The following is a 24,202-nucleotide window of genomic DNA, read 5'->3' as shown; positions in this document are numbered from 1 at the left end:
TCCGCCTTGAAGCTTAACCTTATAAGATAGACGTTGACAAAATAAACACAAAGTGTGCTGAACAATGTCAAGGTGAGTAGCATTTTCTATTAATTCCAATGACAGAGAGGAGGATTCAAGGAGTTTTATTGTCATACCAGCTCATATTTACATTTTAAGGTACGGTTAAGAAGCCTCATACTTGAGTAAAAAGAAAGCTAAGTATAACATAGCTAAATCTAATAATATATAGGAAACAGTAAAATATATGTAGCAGAAGATGTGACAGAACGTAACAGTTCTTTTATGGAAAGCTAGAATTAGATAAAATATCTTCTAAGGACAGGAGTTGTGAAAATTAATATTTTATGGCTTGGTAAAGTATTTTGTTAGCTATTACATCCAAAAAACAACATTTAATGTTTTCTGTTTGACTTGAAGTAGGTTTGAAGCTGGTTCTGAGACTGTTGGTACCAAAGGAACAGAGAATCGAAAGTGCTTATAATCCTGGTGGGTAAAGGATCATTCATGACGAGCTATTTTAAACAGAAGTTTACATGCAAATATCATGGTGATAAATGTAATAATAATTTCAGGTTTTTTAATTATTTGTTCAAACATTTTTTTTTTTTGATAAAGCAACTTACAAGCAAAACTTTGGCAGATACAAAGGGTCATGAAGGATCACATTTATACATACAGACTCAAATATATACATGCATCCCACCAATATACAGGTCCTTCTCAAAATATTAGCATATTGTGATAAAGTTCATTATTTTCCATAATGTCATGATGAAAATTTAACATTCATATATTTTAGATTCATTGCACACTAACTGAAATATTTCAGGTCTTTTATTGTCTTAATATGGATGATTTTGGCATACAGCTCATGAAAACCCAAAATTCCTATCTCACAAAATTAGCATATCATTAAAAGGGTCTCTAAACGAGCTATGAACCTAATCATCTGAATCAACGAGTTAACTCTAAACACCTGTAAAAGATTCCTGAGGCCTTTAAAACTCCCAGCCTGGTTCATCACTCAAAACCCCAATCATGGGTAAGACTGCCGACCTGACTGCTGTCCAGAAGGCCACTATTGACACCCTCAAGCAAGAGGGTAAGACACAGAAAGAAATTTCTGAACGAATAGGCTGTTCCCAGAGTGCTGTATCAAGGCACCTCAGTTTGAAGTCTGTGGGAAGGAAAAAGTGTGGCAGAAAACGCTGCACAACGGGAAGAGGTGACCGGACCCTGAGGAAGATTGTGGAGAAGGGCCGATTCCAGACCTTGGGGGACCTGCGGAAGCAGTGGACTGAGTCTGGAGTAGAAACATCCAGAGCCACCGTGCACAGGCGTGTGCAGGAAATGGGCTACAGGTGCCGCATTCCCCAGGTCAAGCCACTTTTGAACTAGAAACAGCGGCAGAAGCGCCTGACCTGGGCTACAGAGAAGCAGCACTGGACTGTTGCTCAGTGGTCCAAAGTACTTTTTTCGGATGAAGGCAAATTCTGCATGTCATTCAGAAATCAAGGTGCCAGAGTCTGGAGGAACACTGGGGAGAAGGAAATGCCAAAATGCCAGAAGTCCAGTGTCAAGTACCCACAGTCAGTGATGGTCTGGGGTGCCGTGTCAGCTGCTGGTGTTGGTCCACTGTGTTTTATCAAGGGCAGGGTCAATGCAGCTAGCTATCAGGAGGTTTTGGAGCACTTCATGCTTCCATTTGCTGAAAAGCTTTATGGAGATGAAGATTTCATTTTTCAGCACGACCTGGCACCTGCTCACAGTGCCAAAACCACTGGTAAATGGTTTACTGACCATGGTATCACTGTGCTCAATTGGCCTGCCAACTCTCCTGACCTGAACCCCATAAAGAATCTGTGGGATATTGTGAAGAGAACGTTGAGAGACTCAAGACCCAACACTCTGGATGAGCTAAAGGCCGCTATCGAAGCATCCTGGGCCTCCATAAGACCTCAGCAGTGCCACAGGTTGATTGCCTCCATGCCACACCGCATTGAAGCAGTCATTTCTGCCAAAGGATTCCCGACCAAGTATTGAGTGCATAACTGTACATGATTATTTGAAGGTTGACGTTTTTTGTATTAAAAACACTTTTCTTTTATTGGTCGGATGAAATATGCTAATTTTGTGAGATAGGAATTTTGGGTTTTCATGAGCTGTATGCCAAAATCATCCGTATTAAGACAATAAAAGACCTGAAATATTTCAGTTAGTGTGCAATGAATCTAAAATATATTAATGTTAAATTTTCATCATGACATTATGGAAAATAATGAACTTTATCACAATATGCTAATATTTTGAGAAGGACCTGTATAAATTTTGTAGCTGCCATATAATCCTGTCTAAATATTACACCGCTTTTCTTCTCAGAAATTGCTCACTTCAGTTGGACCCAGCTTTTCAGCACAATGTTTGCTTCTTCCATTCCCAAACCAGTATAGATATGGGTTTAAGGTAATTTTTTAATTAGAACTGGCAATTGTGTCCAGGTTTCAACCATCTAGCTATTGATTGAAGTGACATTGAAGGATTCGGATTGAGTCCTCCATCTTCAATACTCCACCCACTTTGACTAATTGTGCTCACAGCATGATGCTTGACATCTTGTAAAGTGTTCTTATGTTTGAAACATTGTTTCAGAATGGCCAGATGGCTCAGTCTGTGTCTCCTCTGACAAAAAAACGTTTCCGCAGGAGGAATTTGACCTGTCCATGTGGCGACTGTAAATTTCATGCTTGAATGTCTTGAATTTGGACCAGGGGCTTCTTTTTCGGGTGGCGCCCTCTCAATCGATATAGCTGTTATACTTGTGTCATTCTGGACAATAATATTGGTGTTCTATCTTCCTGTTTATGATATGGGTTAAGTCTTGAAGGTACCTCAGTTGTTCTCAAATATCCCAACCAATTTGCTTTCATCTGAGGATGACAGTTTAGGACAACGATCCCAAACACACATAAAAACTAATTTAGAACTGGATAAAGCAGGCTAACATTAAGCTGTTGGAACAGCATTGACTGTGCCAGAAACTTGTTCAATGGCCAAACAAAAGTTCATCTTGCTAATAGACACTGAACTAAATACAGGGCCTTCTCAAAATATTAGCATATTGTGATAAAGTTCATTATTTTCCATAATGTAATGATGAAAATTTAACATTCATATATTTTAGATTCATTGCACACTAGCTGAAATATTTCAGGTCTTTTATTGTCTTAATACGGATGATTTTGGCATACAGCTCATGAAAACCCAAAATTCCTATCTCACAAAATTAGCATATTTCATCCGACCAATAAAAGAAAAGTGTTTTTCATACAAAAAACGTCAACCTTCAAATAATCATGTACAGTTATGCACTCAATACTTGGTCGGGAATCCTTTGGCAGAAATGACTGCTTCAATGCGGCGTGGCATGGAGGCAATCAGCTTGTGGCACTGCTGAGGTCTTATGGAGGCCCAGGATGCTTCGATAGCGGCCTTTAGCTCATCCAGAGTGTTGGGTCTTGAGTCTCTCAACGTTCTCTTCACAATATCCCACAGATTCTCTATGGGGTTCAGGTCAGGAGAGTTGGCAGGCCAATTGAGCACAGTGATACCATGGTCAGTAAACCATTTACCAGAGGTTTTGGCACTGTGAGCAGGTGCCAGGTCGTGCTGAAAAATGAAATCTTCATCTCCATAAAGCTTTTCAGCAGATGGAAGCATGAAGTGCTCCAAAATCTCCTGATATCTAGCTGCATTGACCCTGCCCTTGATAAAACACAGTGGACCAACACCAGCAGCTGACACGACACCCCAGACCATCACTGACTGTGGGTACTTGACACTGGACTTCTGGCATTTTGGCATTTCCTTCTCCCCAGTCTTCCTCCAGACTCTGGCACCTTGATTTCCGAATGACATGCAGAATTTGCTTTCATCTGAAAAAAGTACTTTGGACCACTGAGCAACAGTCCAGTGCTGCTTCTCTGTAGCCCAGGTCAGGCGCTTCTGCTGCTGTTTCTGGTTCAAAAGTGGCTTGACCGGGGGAATGCGGCACCTGTAGCCCATTTCCTGCACACGCCTGTGCACGGTGGCTCTGGATGTTTCTACTCCAGACTCAGTCCACTGCTTCCGCAGGTCCCCCAAGGTCTGGAATCGGCCCTTCTCCACAATCTTCCTCAGGGTCCGGTCACCTCTTCTCGTTGTGCAGCGTTTTCTGCCACACTTTTTCCTTCCCACAGACTTCCCACTGAGGTGCCTTGATACAGCACTCTGGGAACAGCCTATTTGTTCAGAAATTTCTTTCTGTGTCTTACCCTCTTGCTTGAGGGTGTCAATAGTGGCCTTCTGGACAGCAGTCAGGTCGGCAGTCTTACCCATGATTGGGGTTTTGAGTAATGAACCAGGCTGGGAGTTTTAAAGGCCTCAGGAATCTTTTGCAGGTGTTTAGAGTTAACTCGTTGATTCAGATGATTAGGTTCATAGCTCGTTTAGAGACCCTTTTAATGATATGCTAATTTTGTGAGAGGAATTTTGGGTTTTCATGAGCTGTATGCCAAAATCATCCATATTAAGACAATAAAAGACCTGAAATATTTCAGTTAGTGTGCAATGAATCTAAAATATATTAATGTTAAATTTTCATCATGACATTATGGAAAATAATGAACTTTATCACAATATGCTAATATTTTGAGAAGGACCTGTATGTTTGGGCCTGTATGTAGAATTTTGCCCCTTTGTGGTTTAAAATCCACTTTAAATTAAAATCTGCACCAAGCTCTCCTTAAAAAGTCACTGAACTGGCAAATTGAACCCTTCTGGACAAGGAAGTGATAAGTGGATGTAAACCTCTGACTAAAACTGTATGCAGTATCTGCCTCATATAAAAAACAACTGACTGATGAAGGAAATTATTAATGAAAATGATCTAAGTTGTGGGTGTTTGTGTCCTCTCAGGAAATCTGAGCTATGATCCTTTCAGGATTGGCTGTGTTTTGTTTCCTCCTCCTGCACATTGGAAGTCAGGCTTTTGAAATATTGCCAGGAGACTCTCTAAATCACCAGGAGATTACAGAGAAAGCAATTCTGAATGCAACTGTGCAGGCATGCGGCGCTCTGGCCCTGGCTGAAGGAACCAACTTTAATGTTCCCGTATGAATACTCTCTTGTTACATTTTTCTTTCTAAACACTGAGAGAATCCTTTTTTGACCCTGTTTACATTGTGTAAATTGTGTACATTGTGCGCCTAATCAGGCTCAGCCGTTCACTGCAGAAGGTGTTGCTGCTGCCTGCGGCGCCTCACAGTCGTTGAAGACTTTCCAGCAAGCCATCACGTCAATCACGCTGAGGAATATTCGAGTGGACATCCGCTATGCCTTGAATGCAAGCTTCCACTTTGACCAGGAAACGTTTGTTCAGGGAAGGAAAATCATCACAGAGGGAATGGTCGCTGTCAAAGCCAGCAATAAGATGGAGAATTATGAGGCTGCGAGGCAAAAACTGGGAGAGATCATGCATCCTTTGCAAGTATTTAACATCATTTACTTTTCAAAAGATTGAAACCATTCTGGACTGAATGGTAACTCTCTTCTTCTCTTATCCATGTTCAAGGATTTCTACAGTCACAGTAACTGGGTGGAGCTGGGAAACACACTCCCAAACTCTAATCTGATCAGAAAAGACACCAGCATTGGTAATATAGCAGGTAAAGAGAAGGTGTGAGCTGATTGGTTTCCCAATAGAATGTCCTGACAACACGGATGAAGAATGCAAATTGGATGATACTAGAAAGATAAAGCTTTAAAAAGAAAAGTGAAACATTTGTTTACTCACCATCAGATAAAAGCAAAGCCACCTGCCGCAGCTGTAATGGAGACGACTGCACCAACAACATTCTGGAGGACATAATAGCTGGAAAGATCCTGACCTCTGGGTACTTTGGGATTGCAACTTTAGTCTCAACAAAACCATCAGGTAAATCTGGATACATTTGTATTCAGAAGTTCCAAAAAGGGTTATGTGGTCTTTCAGAAGGTTTGTCTTATTAGTTGTATACCTATTGAGGATTTATAGATATTTCCTTGGATCAGTTCCATGACTTAAGAAAATCCACACATATCTGCCTGCTTGAATGGCATCTTCTGTTGTCTTTCCCATTTTAAGCAGGAGCTAAGAGAAAAGGCACTTGTCATGTCAGGTTAACAGGGAAACTGGTCAAGTCAAGTTCCAATGAAAACGTTCCAATAAAAAGTGCAAAGGATTGATTTTGAAATGAATAAAAAAAAAAAACTGAAACATTTATTTCCAGACATGGATTTTTTCCAGATTAAGTAAATGAATAAAAATTAAATGTTGGATTGTTCTAAACATTTTAATATAAGATTATGCTGCAACAAAAGGCTTTTTACAAAACCAATACAAATTCATTAGGTAGATTTTTTTCATTTGGTATTATTTAAAAAATAAATATGTTTTGATCAAAATGCATAATTGTGTACAAAAATGTACTTTTTTACATTTTTTATTCATCAGTAATAATTATTGTGTAAATATTTTCAGACCTACATTTTACCAAGTCTTTTCCTTCTTTCAAACAACTTACAAGAAGTGGAGCAATAATAACATTTGAAATGAGAACAGCCGTTAGTTGTAGAGCAATTTGAAATGTGAAACGTTTTATTTTGAAGGTATTTAATTTTAAAGCAGAAATTCACAGAGCAATAGGGGTTTATAAGAAGGTTTTGGACTGTGAGGTCAAAGCACCAAGTGTCAATTCACAGCAAATGTACTCTAATGTACTTCACAAACCAAACAACCTAGAAAGAATAATTAATAAGAAAAATATCAAAGAATAATTTCCAGTTCCGTCCAAATTAAGTTCAAATCACTTCCATTCTTATACTTTCTAACCATATTAAACACATTTAGATCCAACTGCATAAAGTTCAATTCAGTAAACTAATTTCTTTTTCAGTTTAGGTAGAGTTTAACTGATTGTTCTTACAAGACACTACAGATAATCCGCAATAAATGTTTTGAGGTTAAAAGTTTAATGAAGCAACAGAAATTATTAAACATTTGCCATCCCATTATGACTGTTAACCTGAAGCCATCCACTCACCACAACCGACAGAGCAGTTTTATGTTGTTTACTTCAGTCCTCTGCTCTGGGTTAACCAGTGACATGAATCTGAAATATGAGTTGAGTTAACTTCCTGAACATACTCATACAGCCGGCTTTTCCAACATCGACCAGTTGTGATTTTAGCCCTGGAGCTTTTTTCCAAGCTGATCTTTTTTTGTCGTGAGAGTGCTCGTTTAGCTGGTCTTGTTGGTTCAGTGTCTTGTTCTATGTGTTAACTGTGGATAGGTTTTTTACAGCTTCTGTTTTCTCTGCTTTTCGCTGCTTAAAGTATGCAGTGTTCATACACCTTTATTATTTGTGATATATGAAAGATGCAGTTATGGTCAAATGTATTCATACCACTGTTAGATTTGGTTTAAAATAATCTTTTTTTTTGCCAACCTGCTTCTTCTGATTGGAAGTAACATTAACATTTTAGAGTGGCAGCCAGAGTCTCAACTTGAATCTTATAGAGAATCTGTGGAGAGAGCTAATGATTAGGGTTATGCGAAGGAGGTCTTCTGACCACAAAGACTTGGAGCTCATCCCCAAAGATAAATTGTCAGAATAGCAGTGGAAGCATACCAAAAGGGTTTGACTGTTCTAATACCAAAAAATACTTTTCCATTGATTATTAATAAGGTTATGAAGAATGTCTGGCAGCCACTGTTTTATTGAAACCACAATAACAGCAGATTTTTTAAAAACAGCTGTGCACAAGCACTCATCACCTTTCCCTGTTTAATCAAAGGAAAGTGCAGCCATGGAGGAGCACTCGATCAAACTAGTAAGATCAAGCCAACAGGTGGGATTAACAAGGATTCCTTCAAATCCAGCCACGGACATCTCCACACACAAGCAGCAAACTTGGCTACAGCTGCAACCAGTCAGCTGCTGGAAAACATTCGACTGGCAGCTGGAAACAGACCCTTCCTACAGTGAGTTCTGTTTCAATTACTCACCGATTATTGTTTTTTTCCTGCAGCTGGTTTTGCTTCATTTTGTCCAACTCTGAAATTCTCAGGATGGTGGGAATCTCTAAAGGATCCAGCAGAGCTCTTTGTTTTGTCATTGACACCTCGAAGAGCATGAGTGATGACATTACAGTGGTGAAGACGGTCACATCCAGCATTATCAACAGTCATGTGGGAACAGAGAGCGAACCTTCGGTTTACATCCTCATACCTTTCAACGATCCAGGTATGGTTTTAGAATCAGTCAAGCTTGTCCAAATGCAAATGTATTTTCTGTCTAAAATGGAAGAATAATAAAAAGTGATTTCTCCTTTTGTTTGTAAAGGATTTGGGCCACTGATCCGAACATCAGATGCCACACTTTTCAAGGATGTTGTGAACCATCTAACAGCTACTGGAGGAGGAGACATTGAGGAAATGAGTCTCTCGGGGCTACAGGTAATACTGTCTATGTTCAACTATTTTAAATCCTACTGATCCATAAACAGTTTCAATCGAAACTGATCCTATTTCTATACCTGCATTGTCTTACAGCTGGCGTTGGCAAGTGCTCCATTCAACTCAGAGATCTATCTCTTCACGGATGCACCAGCTAAAGACAAACAGTTGAAGAACGCAGTGATTGCTCTCATAGAGCGGACCCAAACAGTGGTAACTGTTTGCATGCAATTATAGTGCATATTTTTTATAGTGCCTTGAAAAAGGATTTATATTCTTCAAACTTTTTTTTCTTTTCTCACATTGAACACAAAACCCTATTTAAAGATTTTATTGGAATTTAATGTGTGTGCATTGTCCCACTTTACTCAAACTAAAATCAAATGCAACCAGTCCCCATTTAGGAGACTTCTGAAGTCCCCTAATTGGCAGAAAGAGTCCACCTGTGTGTAGGTGATTCAGTGTAGGCCTCGGGTGTTTTTGTTTACTGTATCAGGTGCTCTGGTCAAATGAGACCAAAACAGAACTTTCATTTATAAAACCCTGAGTGTAGGAAACTTAACACTGCAACCCTGAACACATCATCCCTGTCGTCATGCAACATTGTGATAGCGCAATGTTGTGGGGACTGCAAAAGACCTGGGACTGGGGTGTGAAGTTTCACCTTTCAGCCAGATAAATATTTGTGCATTAAAATAGACCTATTAAAGTGTAAAGCAAGACAAGACAAGTTTATTTGTATAGCATATTTCAATAACAAGACAATTCAAAGTGCTTTACATGATGATGATGACCATAGGAAAAGATAAAAAGTACATTGCAGTGTCATAACAAAGGAAAGTAAAGGAAAAATGTACTACAGACCAAAATGACAGATGTTTCAGTTTATTGTTTAAATAGAACAGTCAGAGGCAACAATAAATAAATGGGTTTTAAACCTTGATTGAAAGGAACTCAGCAAATCAACATTTTTGCAGTTTTCTGAGAGTTTGTTCCAGATTAGTGGAGCATAAGAACTGAATGCTTCTCTATGATTGGTTCTGATTCTGGGGATGCACAGTAGACTCAAGCCAAAAGACCTGAGTGGTCTGGAAGGTTGATACAATGACAACAAATCTTTAATGTAGTCTGGTGTTAGGCCATTTAATGACTTATAAACTAGAAGTATTTGAAAGTTTATTCCCTGAGATACGAGCCAGTGTAAGGACTTCAGAACTGGGCTGTTGTGCTCTTCTTTCTAAGTTTTAGTAAGGACGTAAATCCATTTGAGAATCTAAGGCAAGACTTGAACATTCTCCATCCAATCTGACTGAGCTAATGCTGGTTTGGAAAGACGATTGGGCAAAAGGTGCAGCCTCCAGATGTGCAACATCAGCTTACATCAGCAGCTGTAACAGCGAAATCTGGTTCTACATAGGCTGGTCGTTTTAAATATGCCAAACCTTTTTAGGTATTTTCAGGTAAAGATGTGTGAAAACCCATGTTTTTATTTCCTCTTCACAGTTATGCACAACTTTAATATTATTAACAAAAAATTTTAATCCTAAAGTCCTGATTTTAAAAATGTTATAAGCTCCCCAGGATAAACTCTCACGATTTGATTTGGTCTACTTTAGTTGGAATAATTGTTTTCTTATTACAGGTCAACTTTATGGTTACAGACTCTGTAGTGACTAATCGTCGCAAAAGGAGTAACAACAACCAACCGCAGACAAGAGCGATATCAGAGTCTGATGCTCAGCTGTATAAAGACCTGGCTCAGGCATCAGGGGGTCAGGCCATCGAAGTGACGAAGGACGAACTTCCTGTTGCAACGACAATCATAGCCCAGGCTACCAGCTCCTCTGTGGTAATTTCAGCTCAGGTTCACATGTCTCTTTGTTAAAGGTCTCACTGGTCTAACCTCTTACTACAATCTCTCAGGTGACCCTTCTGCAGGCATCCAGGAGCCCAGGACAAACGGATAGTTTTACCTTTTTAGTTGACGAAACTGTTACAAACCTGAGAGTTTACATCACCGGCAGGTCCCTCACTTTCACACTCACAAGCCCAACAGGTAATACCAACTTGCAAAATGATTCAGTCTGTTAAATTTTAGCGCACACAAACATTTGTGTTTCTGTTTTTTACATTTTTAAACACTACATAGTTAGGATTAGCATTGCAACTCATTTACTCCATGTATCATTGCCCTTATTTCCAGGTGCCACTCAGCAGAGCACTGACTCAACAGGCTCATTGATCACTTCCTCCAAGACTGTGGGAAACTTCATAACGCTGCAGTTACAAAAGCAAGTTGGACAGTGGAAACTACAAATGGTGTCAAATAACCCCTACACCCTGAGAGTCATTGGTGAGAGACTTCCATAACATTTATAAATACTACTTGAGCCTTAAGGCTGCCTTAACTATGTTCTTAAATACAGCAATTTAAATGAAAGTCATTTGTTTATAATAGTCCTGATATTGTTGTTTAACAAAGTGCACAACTTTAAGTTTACTTTCAACAGAAGAAAACCCTAATGTTAATTTTGTCACAAAATCCTCTTTCTCAGCCATTTTAGGAACTAATTCCTAACTTCCCGTGCAGAATATCATGTTTTACTCTCCTTGTCACTATTGTGTATCTGCTTGAAGTTTCCAAAACAACAGCAAATTAAAGAAAGCATTAAGCTCGCTCCACAAAACAGAAGTGCACTAGACCACTATTACCTACATAAATATGCTGCTGTTATGTAATTTTCTAGATTATGGCCACGTGTTTAAAAAAACATGAAGGAAAATTTACTTTTTTCTCCAACTTTCTTCGGGTCTTTACTAAGAGTCTGGTTCCATATGACTTGGTGGTTGACCCCCCTTAGTGTTCTGGTGCACTTGTTTTGTGGAGCGAGCTTGCAAAATGTTTCCTTCTGCCTCTATTAATATTCTGTGATTGCTGCACTTTTTTCCGCAACTTTTTTCTGCTGCATTTTTTTTTTTTTTTTGTGTGTGTTTGTGTGGTTGGAGTTTGTATCGTCAATGTGTTTGCAGCACAATTAGCCGTTTGCTGTGCGTTTTCACCATTCAGACACCATAGTTTTTAGATACACAAACATGTCTTGAAAGATTTAAAATAATTTGAAACCAGATTTGATCTGCAATTTGCACAGTCACAGATGTGGATTTCTACAGAAAAGTCTAACATTCTGCAACCTTGATTCACTTTACCTTAAATGTACAAGTTCCTTAGATAGGAATGGATAAAATTGTAAAAGTATCATATTCTGATTTTTTTACAATATCAGTCATGATTTTATATAAATTTCATTAGGTAAACATGGAACACAAAGGAAATCATGTAATCATAGCTATCAAAAAATTATTTTAATTCGTTTGTGTATCAACCTGAATCGCAGGCAGCTGCCATTTTATGAACATGTTATTCAAGAAGTATGTTAATCATTTTCCCTTCTCAAACAAATAGAGTAAATAACAATACACATTTGTGACCAGAAAGCTACTTTATGAAACGTAAGCAAAAGGCAGAAAATAACAGTGTTGACTCTGCACTAAAACATTGAATAGAAATGGACAGAATGTGGCATACAGACAATATGACAATCTCTTTGCTTTATCAACTCGTTCTAAACCTTTGCCAATTAACCCACCACAAACACAGCGTTTTACTTTTGTTCCTTCAGTCTTCAGCATCCACTTAAATTGTTCTGCAACGGCAACATTAATCTGTTGGTTTTGGTCTACTTTGTTGCTGAAACTCTTTAAATGACATTGTCATTTTAAGAATTTACAAATAAAGATCATTTTGTTGGGAGCATCTACAGAACCTTTGAGCCCCACGTTTATCCACTCATGCTCAGGAACATGAACAATAAACCCAGCTCCCATGTTTAAGTTTAGTCATATGGTTTTCCAAAACTTCATCAGTCACAAAGTGTTTTTAAAAAACAGATTTTTCTATTTCCAGGCCAAAGTGCTGTTGATTTTTTGTTTCACTTCGTCGAGCCATCTGAGGGTCCTTTCGGTGGATTTGATGCTCTCGACACACGTCCCAGAGCAGGTAGAAACACCTGCTAATAATGTAAGTTTTAACCATGTCAGGTCAGCAATAATTATTATTTTTGTTCTTTAAAGGTGTGAAAGGCAGGTTGTTGGTGTCTATAACAGGAAGTGACTCTGCTACTGTGACAGAAGTTGCTCTGGTGAAGTCGTCGAAGGGGTCAGAGGAGATTATGGGAGTTGTTGTACCACAGGACAGTGGGAACTATTTAGTCCAGGTCGACGTGATGCCGGCTGTGGAGTTTGTAGTGCGGGTAAAGGGGAGAGTTCAAGGTTCTTCAAATGACTTTCAAAGACAGTCACCCACAAACTTCAGAGCTTCCAACCTGACTCTTTCTGTGAGTAAAAGTGTGAAATGAACATCATGACTAGAAGTTAACATTTAAACTCACTGCTGTCTACTTCTCTTTTTATTCAGGCCAATTCAGGAACCATCATGATACCAGGCACACTGTTCTCTGTGCCCTTCACTGTGGCGTCAAGTGGACCAGATCAAAACGTAACCATCAGTGCCACGAACAGCAAGGGTTTCGACACAACGTCTCCAACCCTTTTATTCTTGCAAAGTGGGAACAGCACCAATGGCACAGTGACTCTGTCAGCTCCCCTGAGCACCCCATCTGGTTCTGACGTCGTCCTGACTATTGAGGCCGAGGCTCTGGATGGAACTGACTCCAACTATATTGTGCTGCGCCTCTCCATTGTAAACCCGGTAATAACACCACAAATTAACCACATGAACTTCTATCAAAGGCTAACTTAAAAATGGGGAAATAAGACGCAGTGATGTGTCTTTAAAATATTCTGGTTTAAACTTTTCGTCTGACTAAGGCTGGTTCCTCTGTTATCACAGTTATACAGATAAACATTATGATGCTTTTCTCAATGGGCATAAATGATGATAAAGAAGTAACTAATCTTTAGAAATGCAAAATGAATGTAACTAATGTTTAAAGTAGTAAGTAATGCCAATTTAGTAATACTGTAACTCACAGTAGCATAGATGCTAAAGAAAATAAAACAGAAATATATTCAGTCACACAGCTTCTCCCCTTCATGAACTGAGCATAAACTCTGAGCAGACTACCGAGCTTGTCTGAAATGTTAAGTTAAATTATATCTTATGAGAAAGTGAAAACTTTGCACATAATGCTTGGATCAGTGTGAAAACTCTGTTTTTCCAGTCTTTCAGGTCTGTTTCTGTATATTGTAAACATTCTGACATTTTTTGAACATTTTTATTAAGTTTTTCTCAGACTTTTGACAGTGAAGAAGTTATGCCACTTCAGTACTCAGTACTGAGTACTCTGTTTTCCATTGGACTTCTTTACTGGCATGCTCACACAGCATTAACATTCATTAAATTGGACAAAAGAAAAATCATACACGTTTCCATCTAGGACTTAATTTTAACTTGTGATAAGCTCCAATAAATCCAAATTAAGATTTAATTTAAAACTAATTTAAACCCAGGCAACATTATCCGTATTACTTATGTTATAATACTATTACTTGTATGGAAATCATGTTTGGGTACCAAAATCATGATTAGGGATGGGTAAAATGGACTATTGTTGTTTTTTGGCAACAATAAACACAAATACTGCTCCAAGAAATTACTTAACCATTATCAAATAGGTTAAGTTCACCACTTACATTAAGTAGTGCAATTGTAACGCTAAGGAGCACATAATGATGGTATTCAATCCTATTTTCAGGTATATTGCTGTTTATTCATCTTCTCATGAAATCAACAGTATAAAAACAGTATTAAGATAAGAATCTCAACCATTCTGTCACTTTTGGGGTTCCCATACATGATTAATTAGCATTTACTGATATCATGATAAATCACAATTATTACCAAAATATTACTGTGTCCCAAAAACAATGAAATAATTGCCCATCCCTAGTGATCATGTACATACTTTTCCATGTTAAAACTAACCTTTTTTGCAATTATTAGCTCTAAGATTTTTGTCCAAAAGTAAACACTGAACCTAAAAGGAATAATATATGTTTTTTTTTTCCCCCACAGGTAAATGTGGAGTCCAGCTGCACTAAAAACTGCAGCCTGTCCATATGGCTAATGCTGGTCTTGTGTCTGTTCAGCACCAGGATCTCTGTGTCCACTAGAGTCTCTCAGTCGCTCCTTCTGTGCCTCAGCATAGTGGCTTTAGGACAGCTTATACTGAAATAAGTGAGCAATAAATGGCTCCCAACATGTGCAACAATTTCTATATTTTTAAATATTGTGTTTTTGTTTATAATTATACCAGCCAGGAATAAATTAGCATCGTTCTTGTAATATAAGTTAATTACCATGTGAAAATTATCATAGTCAGTTATGAAATGGTTTAGAGTAGAGCTACTGGTCCCCTATGCTGATCAAACCTGGTTAGGATCTCTGCTGAAGGCCTCCCAGATACTTTGTCCTTGTCTGACCATAAGGAGGCACTAGAGAAGATTCAGCAGATCTTAGCACCATGATCCAGCAACACCTTCCTCTCCTGTTTGAGGCGGTTCATTTATCAGAGGTTTGAAAAACTTTACATGTATGGTTTCCTGTAATATAAGAGATGAATATAAAGTAGATATAAAGAAGAACAACATTTATAATATGTAGATTCAACTTGATCACATACAGTTAGGCCCAAAACTAATTATGTTCCTTGTTTAAAGTATTATTATCTTAATTTTACCGACATATTTCGTCTGACTAGAAAAAATATTATTTTATATTAATAAATATTAATATTATTATTGATTGTTTTTAATTGATAGTTGTACCGATATTTTCCCTGGAGTTTTATTACTGTTTTTGCAAATGTTGTAGATTGATTGTGGTTATGTTTTTGTTTTATGGTTTTACACCTGGCTACAAGAAAACTTTCTCTATGGGGACAATAATAAAGTAATACTGTGATGCAAAAAGCTGATCAATAATAATAGGTTTTTAATTTTTGTAATGCCAATAAAGACTTTTTAATCAAAATGTTGTTTAGAAATTTTATTTCCAATTCTTTTTCCAAACTAAAACTCCTATTTTGTTTAGTTAGTTCAGTTGTTTCATTTAATTTAGAGATCTCCTATAAGATACAAACTTCTTGATGGAATGAAATTAATTTCAAATTTGAATAATGAATAATTTTGGACATAGCTATATTTTACGTTATTAGAAAGCAAATAAATCTGTAATCCAGATAATCAAAATAAGGAAAAAGTACATTCTGTGTAGAGCAAAAGCTCAAGTTGGCAGCGGTGGCAGATCTCACTCTATATGCAACCTGGGAGACCCCTTTCTTCCATGTTGAATAATCCAGTAGCTCATTTGTTGGCTTTAATTTGCACTAGAGATGACCAAATACAGTCCAGACTCCTTAAAAACACCAACAATGCCCTTTAAATTAGCAGCTGCGCAAAGCTGCAAATCAAGAGCCAATCCTCAACATTATTAGCCACTTAAAGTGGATCGTCACATTTATTTTTACAGTGCTTACACTATTCACAACACTGGAGGTCCACTCCTGACAAGATATGAAAAAAGCAACAGAGAACTTTGTTGCGGCTTCTTTTATCTTGTTTTTTTAAGGTCTTGTGCCACCACCAAACGTGTGCCACCCTGGGCAGTGAGCCATATCACCCATAATGAAATGCTTCATCACTGGGAAATCAGTTGAGAAGGATTTGTTGGTAACACTGAATACATGAGGCAACCTGTTAAAAAAACATATTTTTTATTGTTGTGATGTTTTACAGAACACAAACATGTTTTTCTTTTGACATTTTGCTAAAAGTTCCATCTTTATTTACCTGTTTCTTTTGATCACTATTTACATTTTGAAATGTATGGATAGAGGTCTTTTGTAATACCTGACCGTCTAGTACATGTGTACGCTCTTTTCATGCTGATGGAGTATTTTCTTCTCTTGAACTTTATTTTTCTTCCTGGTACACCTCTTTTTTTTTGGAAAAAAAATGAATAAAAGATTAAAAAGCCGAGAGCCCCCAAGTTGCTGCATACACATGCACCACCATCTTAAGAAACAAACCAGCTTGGAAACTGGTGTTCACTTGTTTCTGTTGAAAATGCTGTAAACATTGCAAACCTTTAACCTTACATCCGACTTGCCTATGTCCTTCAATTGCACAGTCCCACAGCTCTACAGTTTTCAGTCTATTCAGCTTCACAAATGCATTGCCTTTGCCATGACAATACATTATTTCAAACTAGGATTAGAATTTTATAGAAATAACCACAAAGCCTCTGGGTTTGGCTTTGATTTACACAGGTGATCAATTATCTGCATTATTTAAGAGTATGTTCAAGGAGACTAAATGGTTAAAGTATTCAGAAGGGTGATTTTGTTTTTGTCAGTGCAGTGGAAACACATTTCTATAATAAACATGATTCTGAAATTCAGACCAGTTCTTTAGGCAATGTGTTCACATGCACATCAGGCAGTGCCATTGGTGTACTGGGAAAGCTTATTCTCCAAGTCACAGATCCGCTTCTCCTGAGTCAAAACTGTGGCCTTCAGGTTCTGAATCTCCTCCAGTAGCCTCTCAAGCAGCTGAGGCTGGGAAGGAAGAACCAGGAAGGATATGGAAAGAAGTAGAACAAAGGAAGAAGGGAAAAAAGAAAAAGATGAAAAAGGGGGGAGAATGAATAAGAGAACAGGGGAAAAAAAGGTCAAAGGTAGAGACCAACTAGAGAAACTAAACCAAAACAGAAATTGGTGCTTTGAAGGGAAAGGTTGTGCACAAGTGTGATAAGAAAAAATAAGAAAAAGGGTTCAACAAAGAGATGTTAGGTAATGTTGAATCATATAGGGAGAAAAGCTAAATAAATGTTTGAACTAAAGTTCAACCAACTAATATTAATGCAGCAGCAGGACAATGTGAAGTCAATCAAAGACCGGTGAGTCATATTAATTTCTGTAAAATCTGTAACTAAGCAGTAAATCAGGTTTTGGATGTGCAACATATGAAGTCTAAACAAAAAACATCCAAAACTTACAGGCAAGTTGTTGGTGTCCAAGGTGGACATGCTACGTCTGGTGGTAGGTCTGTCCAGAACGTTCTTCCTTGCCACTTTGAGCTCTCGGCTCTTCGCCGGCATGTAGCCTTCCCTCATGGAGATCAGGATAGGGTCTTCGTCGCGGCCATCCAACCACTCTTCGGGCTCCATTGAAGGATCAGGCCCTGCTGTGTCAGGGTACAAGTCATCCTGGAAGAGGTCCGACTGTACCAGAGAGTCAAGGAAGGAGAGAAGAGTGACATTTTTTGGTCTTTTCTTGTTTTACAGAGCAAACGGGAGCTCTTTCATTTCTGCATGTCTAAAGCTGGGGCTCACTTTTTACTTTGTTGCGTTATATGCTGCGTATCGAAAGAAATGTGTTACATCGATCAAACAGCAGAATATGAGAAAAATATGTAATTGCAATACTACGGTTGTCGACATTGAAAATGGTTGACCTACAATTTTCTGACCATTTCTTTACCATTATCACGCTCATTGATGTGCTCATGTTCTGAATAGTACATGTGTACTGGGATCAGTGGTGTGGAATTCAAAGTGTTCTGCTCCGTCACACATCATGGATTATGTTTTTATATTAATAAATCAATGAATCGTCTAGGTTTTAAATTTGAAGGCTCTATGAGTGCCAAATTAATCACACAGTAAGTAATGCTGTCATTTTCACATTAAGTTTTAATCATCCAGTACCCTGAACCGAGTAAAGGGTCTGCATAGCGTAGCTTCAGAATATGTAAAGTGACATTGTTCAGATATTTAAGTAGCATCTGCATCGGTTCTGTAGTAGGACACAAAAAGGGAAAACAGGTGAAATGTATCAACTCCAACAATATTTAGAAATAAGTAAGATGCAAATTATTAGTCAGAGAGCACTGGGCCCACAAGCAAATTTCAATTTTTACTTTTGTTTAGTTGGTTAGAATGTCTAGGAACTCTTAATTTCAAATCATGACTTCCTGTTTTCCAGGAAGCCCACATATTTCATCCAAATTTAGCAAAGGAAAGATACATTTCTGTTGATGTATTTTTACTTTTTGCATTTTAACCACCTTTTAATGTTGCTCAGATGAAAGGCAATCCTGTTTTTTATATGTTTGTTTAACAAGCTTTTCCTTGGAGAGCTCCTTAGGTCATTAAGTCTCCATAACAACCATCAGAGAGACTTGTGTCTATAGGCTAGCATGTTGTTTAAGAGGCTATGAAAGGAGAAATAAAAACTTTTCTGTCCTGCTATCACAAACATAAATGTCTGGAGTTTGTTAAAATTGTGCTTTGGTCGTATGAGAAAAAGACAGCTTTTCGGAAACAACTAACCAGGAGAGGTGTGTTTAGTGAGGAAAAAAAAGGTGTGGCAGAAGATCTGTAGTGCTGTGGGCCACTTCCACAGACCACATGAATTTTGCTAAAGTTCATGGCATCATGGACTCTAAAATACCAGAGCGTTTTAACAAACATCTACGGATGTCTGCCAGACAACAGAAAATATGTGATCAGGATAATGATATGAAACATTTGGCCAAATCACCATATAAATGATTTACAAGACTCAGTACCAACCTTTTCCATGGTCAGTTCAGTCCCCATACCTGAGTCCTATAGAAAACCTTTGGGGTAGAAGGGAGGGTCTGGGATTTTAGACAATTTAGAGAGACTGTGCAAAGAGGAATGTGTCAAAGATCCATCTCTCTGTAAGCTCCCAGCAAAGTCTTATGCTCAAACATTGTGAAATCTTATCAAAGAAGACTAAGAGCTATCCCACTGGGAAATAAGGCTGTACAAAGTACTAACAGCACCTATGCAAACAATTGCTATTAAAGATTAATTTATTTGATGGAGTTTTACACATTTTTACCCGGTTTTTTTTTTCAGTAATTATGGAATGTGCTATAGGTCTTTTGTCATTGTGTGCCACTAAGGCTAGTAACTTAGAAGTAAGTGTCAGTTGCACTTACTTTTCTCGGAACTGTCATGGTGATGGGCTCACACTTTTTGTCAAGCAGCTTGTATAACCTGGAGAAGAGTGAAAAGGTGTGACAAATAAAGAGAAAGAACAGAGAGATCCATGACCCATGTGTTTGTTTACACATCGATTTCCACTTAAGGATGGTGCCAAATAATTTGCAGGTATGAGCATTTATGTACGACATAACGGCGTGCCAGAGATTCACTGAGTCTCAGTTTGAGGAGAAAGTTATATCAGAATGATTAACTGCTATTTTTTCCTCATACATTGACTCCATCAAGGTTTGCTGAAATGACTTGTGAGAAGCATAAAACTCACAATGAAAAAATGGCATAGAGCAGCAGTCATGCATCTGCAGTATCTTACCGTGCAATCTCACATTTGGTGACATCCACACCTCTCTTTGGCATGAAGCCCATCCCTCTCTGGGGCTCTTTACTGCTGAAGGTGTTGAGGTAATGGACGTACGGCGGTTCCTCTGTGACCTCAAAGTAACGGATACTGCTGTCTCCCTGCAAAAGCAAAAAACAAACAGGTGGAAATTGGATGAATTTCGTTTGGTACAATTTTTCTGGCATAAGAAACAGAAATTGGCTTCAATGTATAAGTAGGATTGAATTAGAATTTATGTTTTAAATTGTAATTTTTCTATATGGCTGGATTGATTTAATTATATATTTCTGGGTATGAAAAGGATCTATTTGTATTTTAAAGTGCCCTAAGATGATGTCTGCTGCAAATTGGTGCAATAAAAATAAACTGAAATTAGTTGAATTAAAAGACACAATTTTAGCATGATTTAAAAAATAAACCAGTGTACCTTCCCACACAAGTAGACCATGTTTGCATCTGCATCATAATACGGTAACAACACTCCATTACTTGTGTCCAGCTCCAAAAGTGCTATAGGCTCTTCAAAGTTTGTCTGTGGAGAATAAAAACAATGATTGCAGCCTCAGTTTGAAATATGACCAGCTTATTGTCTCTTTGATTTCTGATAAAGACTATTTGAAATGTGATTGTTACCGGGTCCCAGAGGCCAAGCTCTCTCTGGCTCATTCGGGTGAATCCGGTGGTGAAGATGTTTCCGTCTCTGATGAAAATGGCTCTCATTGGTCGAATGCCCTCATGTGGAGCCAGACGTTCCTGTTAGCAGGCACAAGGAAAGACGCAACAACAAAACTCCTTTCAAGAACAGAGAATTTTATTCATTAAGTTCCAAAATTTCTATCCACATTAACAAAAAGCCAAATTTATTTTTGTTTATTTGTAAACCTGGTAAATTTCTGTATCCCCAAAAATGACCTTACTTAAAGATGCGAAACAGAACATTGTTCTTAGTGAGGGAGGAGATCCCAGAAGGGTCTTATGGCATTAACAGCAATGCTTAAGCTTTTTAGAAGGTTTAACTTCTATCTAATTTTTGTGCATGCAGTGATATTTTGGAAAGTTGCAACCTGATATGACCTGATAGCTGCAAGGGAATCCCAAAAGTAGAAGCAAAAGTTAAAAATAAAAGTGGGTAGACTGAATTCGAACTCTAAATGCAGGGGCACAAAAAGCCACAAGAAATCAAAATATATTTATGTAAGTGTTTATATAATTAGATTTTCTTAATTAGCTTTGAAGAAACTATGTTAAACCTTGTATACTGGGAATGTTAGTTGAGGAGCTAAAGATGTTTTGAAGATATTAATGCAATATTACTAGCCCAAGATGCTAAGACGGTCTACCTTTCAATATTTCACATGGACCCCTTTGGCCTTCAGAACTGCCTTAATCCTTTGTGGCATAGATTCAACAAGGTACTGGAAACATTCCTCAGAGTTTGGTCCATATTGACATGATAGCATCACACAGATGCTGCAGATTTGTCGGCTGCACATCCATGATGCGAATCTCCCATTCCACCACATCCAAAAGGTGCTCTATTGGATTGAGATCTGGTGACTTTGGAGGCCATTTGAGTACAGTGAACTCATTGTCATGTTCAAGAAACCAGTCTGAGATGATTCGTGCTTTATGACATGGCGCGTTATCCTGCTGGAAGTAACCATCATAAGATGGGTACACTGTGGTCATAAAGGGATGGACATGGTCAGCAACAATACTCAGGTAGGCTGTGGCGTTGACACGATTCTCAATTGGTACTAAGGGGCCCAAAGTGTGCCAAGAAAATATCTCCCACACCATTACATCACCAGCCTGAACAGTGGATACAAGGCAGGATGGATCCATGCTTTCATGTTGTTGACGCCAAATTCTGATCCTACCTGATAAAGTGGCCGGTTAGTGTAGATAGAGACTGTTTGGATCCTCCTCAGTTTACAACTTAATGTGAAACTTTTTATATTACTCACTACAGACTGTAAAATATCTCATCAGCTTTTATAGTGGAATGTCTTCTTCTAGGTGGCTTTGTAAGAAAAAAACACTTAATAACAGTAATAACCAGTAATGACTGTTACAGGACTGCGTAAAGAAGAAAAGTTTAGGCAAAATAAAGTTTTTTTTTTTATTTTGTCAGGTTTCAACTACAAACTTCAATCTATTTTATTTGGATGTTTTGTGATAGACCAACACAAAGTACTGCATCATTTTAATTTTCTTTCTACCAATACCAATCAGGAGTGTGGTGAGCACATACAGTACTGTGCAAACGTTTTTACTGCTGTAAACAAAGAATGCTTTCAAAAATGGAAGTGTTAATCATTTATTTTCATCAATCAACAAAATACAGTGAATGAACTAAAGAGAAATCTAAGTCAAATCAATATTTGGCGTGACCACCCTTTGCCTTCAAAACAGCATCAATTCTTCTAGTTACACTTGCACACAGTTTTTGAAGGAACTCAGCTGGTAGGTTGTTCCAAACATCTTGGAGAACTAACCACAGATCTTCTGTGGATGGAGGCTTTCTCACATCCTTCTGTCTCTTTATACAATCCTAGACAAGCTCAATGATGTTGAGATCATGGCTCTGTGGGGGCCATACCATCACTTCCAGTAAGTCTTGTTCTTCTTTACGCTGAAGATAGTTCTAAATGACTTTGGCTATGTTTGAATTCGCTCACTTATCATTTTGTAAATTGATAAAAATAAACAATCATCATTTATATATCTGAAAGCATTCTTTGTTTAAAACTTTTTCACAGTACTGTATGTCCACCCTCTTTTAATCTGATAACCCTAAATATAATCCACTGCAGCCAATTACCTTCAGAAGTCACATAATTAATAAATCAATTCTACCTGTGTGTAATTAAATCTCAGCATAAATCTAACACAGGGCCATTGTAACACATTTATATATTTTGATCTAATCAAGGGGTCAAGTGTGGCTCATGCGCCATTTTCTGGCCCTTGGAATGTTTTTTTGTGTAACTACAATAAAGGTTTACGTGCAACACAAAGTACTTGTCTTTCATTAACCATGTTTTTGCTCTACCACAAACATCCACCGACTTTCAATCAAAAACAGATGTGGATTCATTTATTTATTACACTTGGCAAACATGCAGCTAGTGTTTTCAAAGAAAGAGTAACCCATTGTTGTGGCTTAGAATGGACTAAAATGATTTCTTGATGAAGGAAATGAAAAATAATAGATTAAGAAAGTGTGAGAAATGGTGGCTTTCTTATAATAAGGCAAATGTGAGAGACCTTTTTTGTTTTGGATCAACAGAGATTTTACAGATGCTATTTTTTTTTTACAGAAATTAGACTAATTTCCTTGTTTGATTAAAATATCGGGTTTTAAGTTTAGTGTTTAGCAGTTAAAATACAGATGAAACTACCATTTAAAAATATTTTTTATTTTAATAAAAATGGAAATAGGGTATAGATTGGACACCACTGATAAAAACTATTCATTTGTACCTCTGGTTGTTGTTTAGCTGAAAGAAAAACCTTGGTCCCGAGTGTTTTGTAGCCTCTAACAGGTTTTCTTCTAGATTTAAACTTAATAAAAACATCCCAAACCATCTTTCCATTAACTCTGGCCTGCCACCCTGCTCTGACTAAAGAAAAGTATGCCCACAGCATGATGCTGCTGCCACCTTGTATCACCATTGTGTGTTCCAGGTGGTGTGATGTCTTATTTTTATGCCACACATAGCATTTTACACACAAGTAAAAAAGTTCAAATTTGAAATTGATTTTTGTGCCCCCTAGAGGACTTGTAGCAAACCGCAGAGACAATCTAATTCAAACTTCTCCAGATCTTTCTCCCCGACTGCTGCTGTTCGTTCAGTAATGGTTTCTAAGAAACCTTTGAGGCCTTCACAGAACAACTGGAATCATACTGAGATTAAATCACACAAAGGTAAAATTGATTTACCAATTAGGTGAGTTCTGATGGCAGTTGGCTACACTGGATTATATTTAGGGGTATCAGAGTTAAATGGTCAGAAAATATCTGCACGCCACACTGTTTATTTGTTAAAACAATTTTGAAAGTCACGTATAATTTTTCATTCCATAATCATAAAACACAATGTTTTGGTCCAAAATCCCAACCAAATGTATCAAGGTTTGTGGCTGTGAGATGCGAAAATGTTAAAAAGTAAAAGTGGTGTAATTACTTGAGTGTATACTTTTTGCAAGG

General features: G+C 37.8%; 2 protein-coding genes across 3 annotated transcripts in view; one reads left to right on the top strand and one right to left on the bottom strand.

The window, feature by feature from the left end:
• Nucleotides 1-355: 355 nt before the first annotated feature.
• Nucleotides 356-15,587, top strand: LOC124876062 (von Willebrand factor A domain-containing protein 7-like). Of its 2 annotated transcripts, XM_047378553.1 has the most exons (16): nt 356-489; nt 4,957-5,151; nt 5,255-5,527; nt 5,612-5,705; nt 5,840-5,974; nt 7,876-8,062; nt 8,149-8,324; nt 8,424-8,536; nt 8,633-8,749; nt 10,179-10,385; nt 10,460-10,592; nt 10,740-10,889; nt 12,501-12,593; nt 12,668-12,930; nt 13,011-13,304; nt 14,631-15,587. In XM_047378553.1, exons 2-16 carry the CDS (start codon nt 4,969-4,971, stop codon nt 14,790-14,792), a joined length of 2,580 nt encoding a protein of 859 aa, XP_047234509.1. In that variant the 5' UTR covers nt 356-489; nt 4,957-4,968; the 3' UTR covers nt 14,793-15,587. The 2 variants fall into 2 exon arrangements, with proteins under 2 accessions (XP_047234509.1, XP_047234510.1); XM_047378554.1 differs by lacking the exon at nt 356-489 and having other exon boundaries at nt 4,720-5,151.
• A 725-nt stretch (nt 15,588-16,312) lies between these two features.
• Nucleotides 16,313-24,202, bottom strand: part of coro6 (coronin 6) — a 31,289-nt gene continuing 23,399 nt past the window's right edge. The window contains exons 6-11 of the mRNA XM_047378285.1: nt 20,623-20,742; nt 20,417-20,521; nt 19,963-20,108; nt 19,586-19,643; nt 17,613-17,837; nt 16,313-17,172 (exon numbers count right to left, since the gene is read on the bottom strand). Coding sequence (XP_047234241.1) covers nt 17,050-17,172; nt 17,613-17,837; nt 19,586-19,643; nt 19,963-20,108; nt 20,417-20,521; nt 20,623-20,742 — 777 coding nt within the window. The 3' untranslated portion in view covers nt 16,313-17,049. The remainder of the gene's footprint in view (nt 17,173-17,612; nt 17,838-19,585; nt 19,644-19,962; nt 20,109-20,416; nt 20,522-20,622; nt 20,743-24,202) is intronic.

The sequence above is a fragment of the Girardinichthys multiradiatus genome, chromosome 11, assembly GCF_021462225.1.
Source record: "Girardinichthys multiradiatus isolate DD_20200921_A chromosome 11, DD_fGirMul_XY1, whole genome shotgun sequence".
Lineage (NCBI taxonomy): Eukaryota > Metazoa > Chordata > Actinopteri > Cyprinodontiformes > Goodeidae > Girardinichthys > Girardinichthys multiradiatus.
Note: the sequence above shows the minus strand (reverse complement) of the source record. Positions and strands in the feature narration are given on the sequence as shown.

Bases quoted from the DNA above. Each gene is read 5' to 3' on its own strand.
- LOC124876062 (XM_047378553.1), top strand. From the start codon at position 4,969: ATGATCCTTTCAGGATTGGCTGTGTTTTGTTTCCTCCTCCTGCACATT. The intron at 10,593-10,739 runs GTAATACCAACT...CCTTATTTCCAG, and splicing joins CACACTCACAAGCCCAACAG to GTGCCACTCAGCAGAGCACT. The intron at 10,890-12,500 runs GTGAGAGACTTC...TTCTATTTCCAG, and splicing joins CTACACCCTGAGAGTCATTG to GCCAAAGTGCTGTTGATTTT.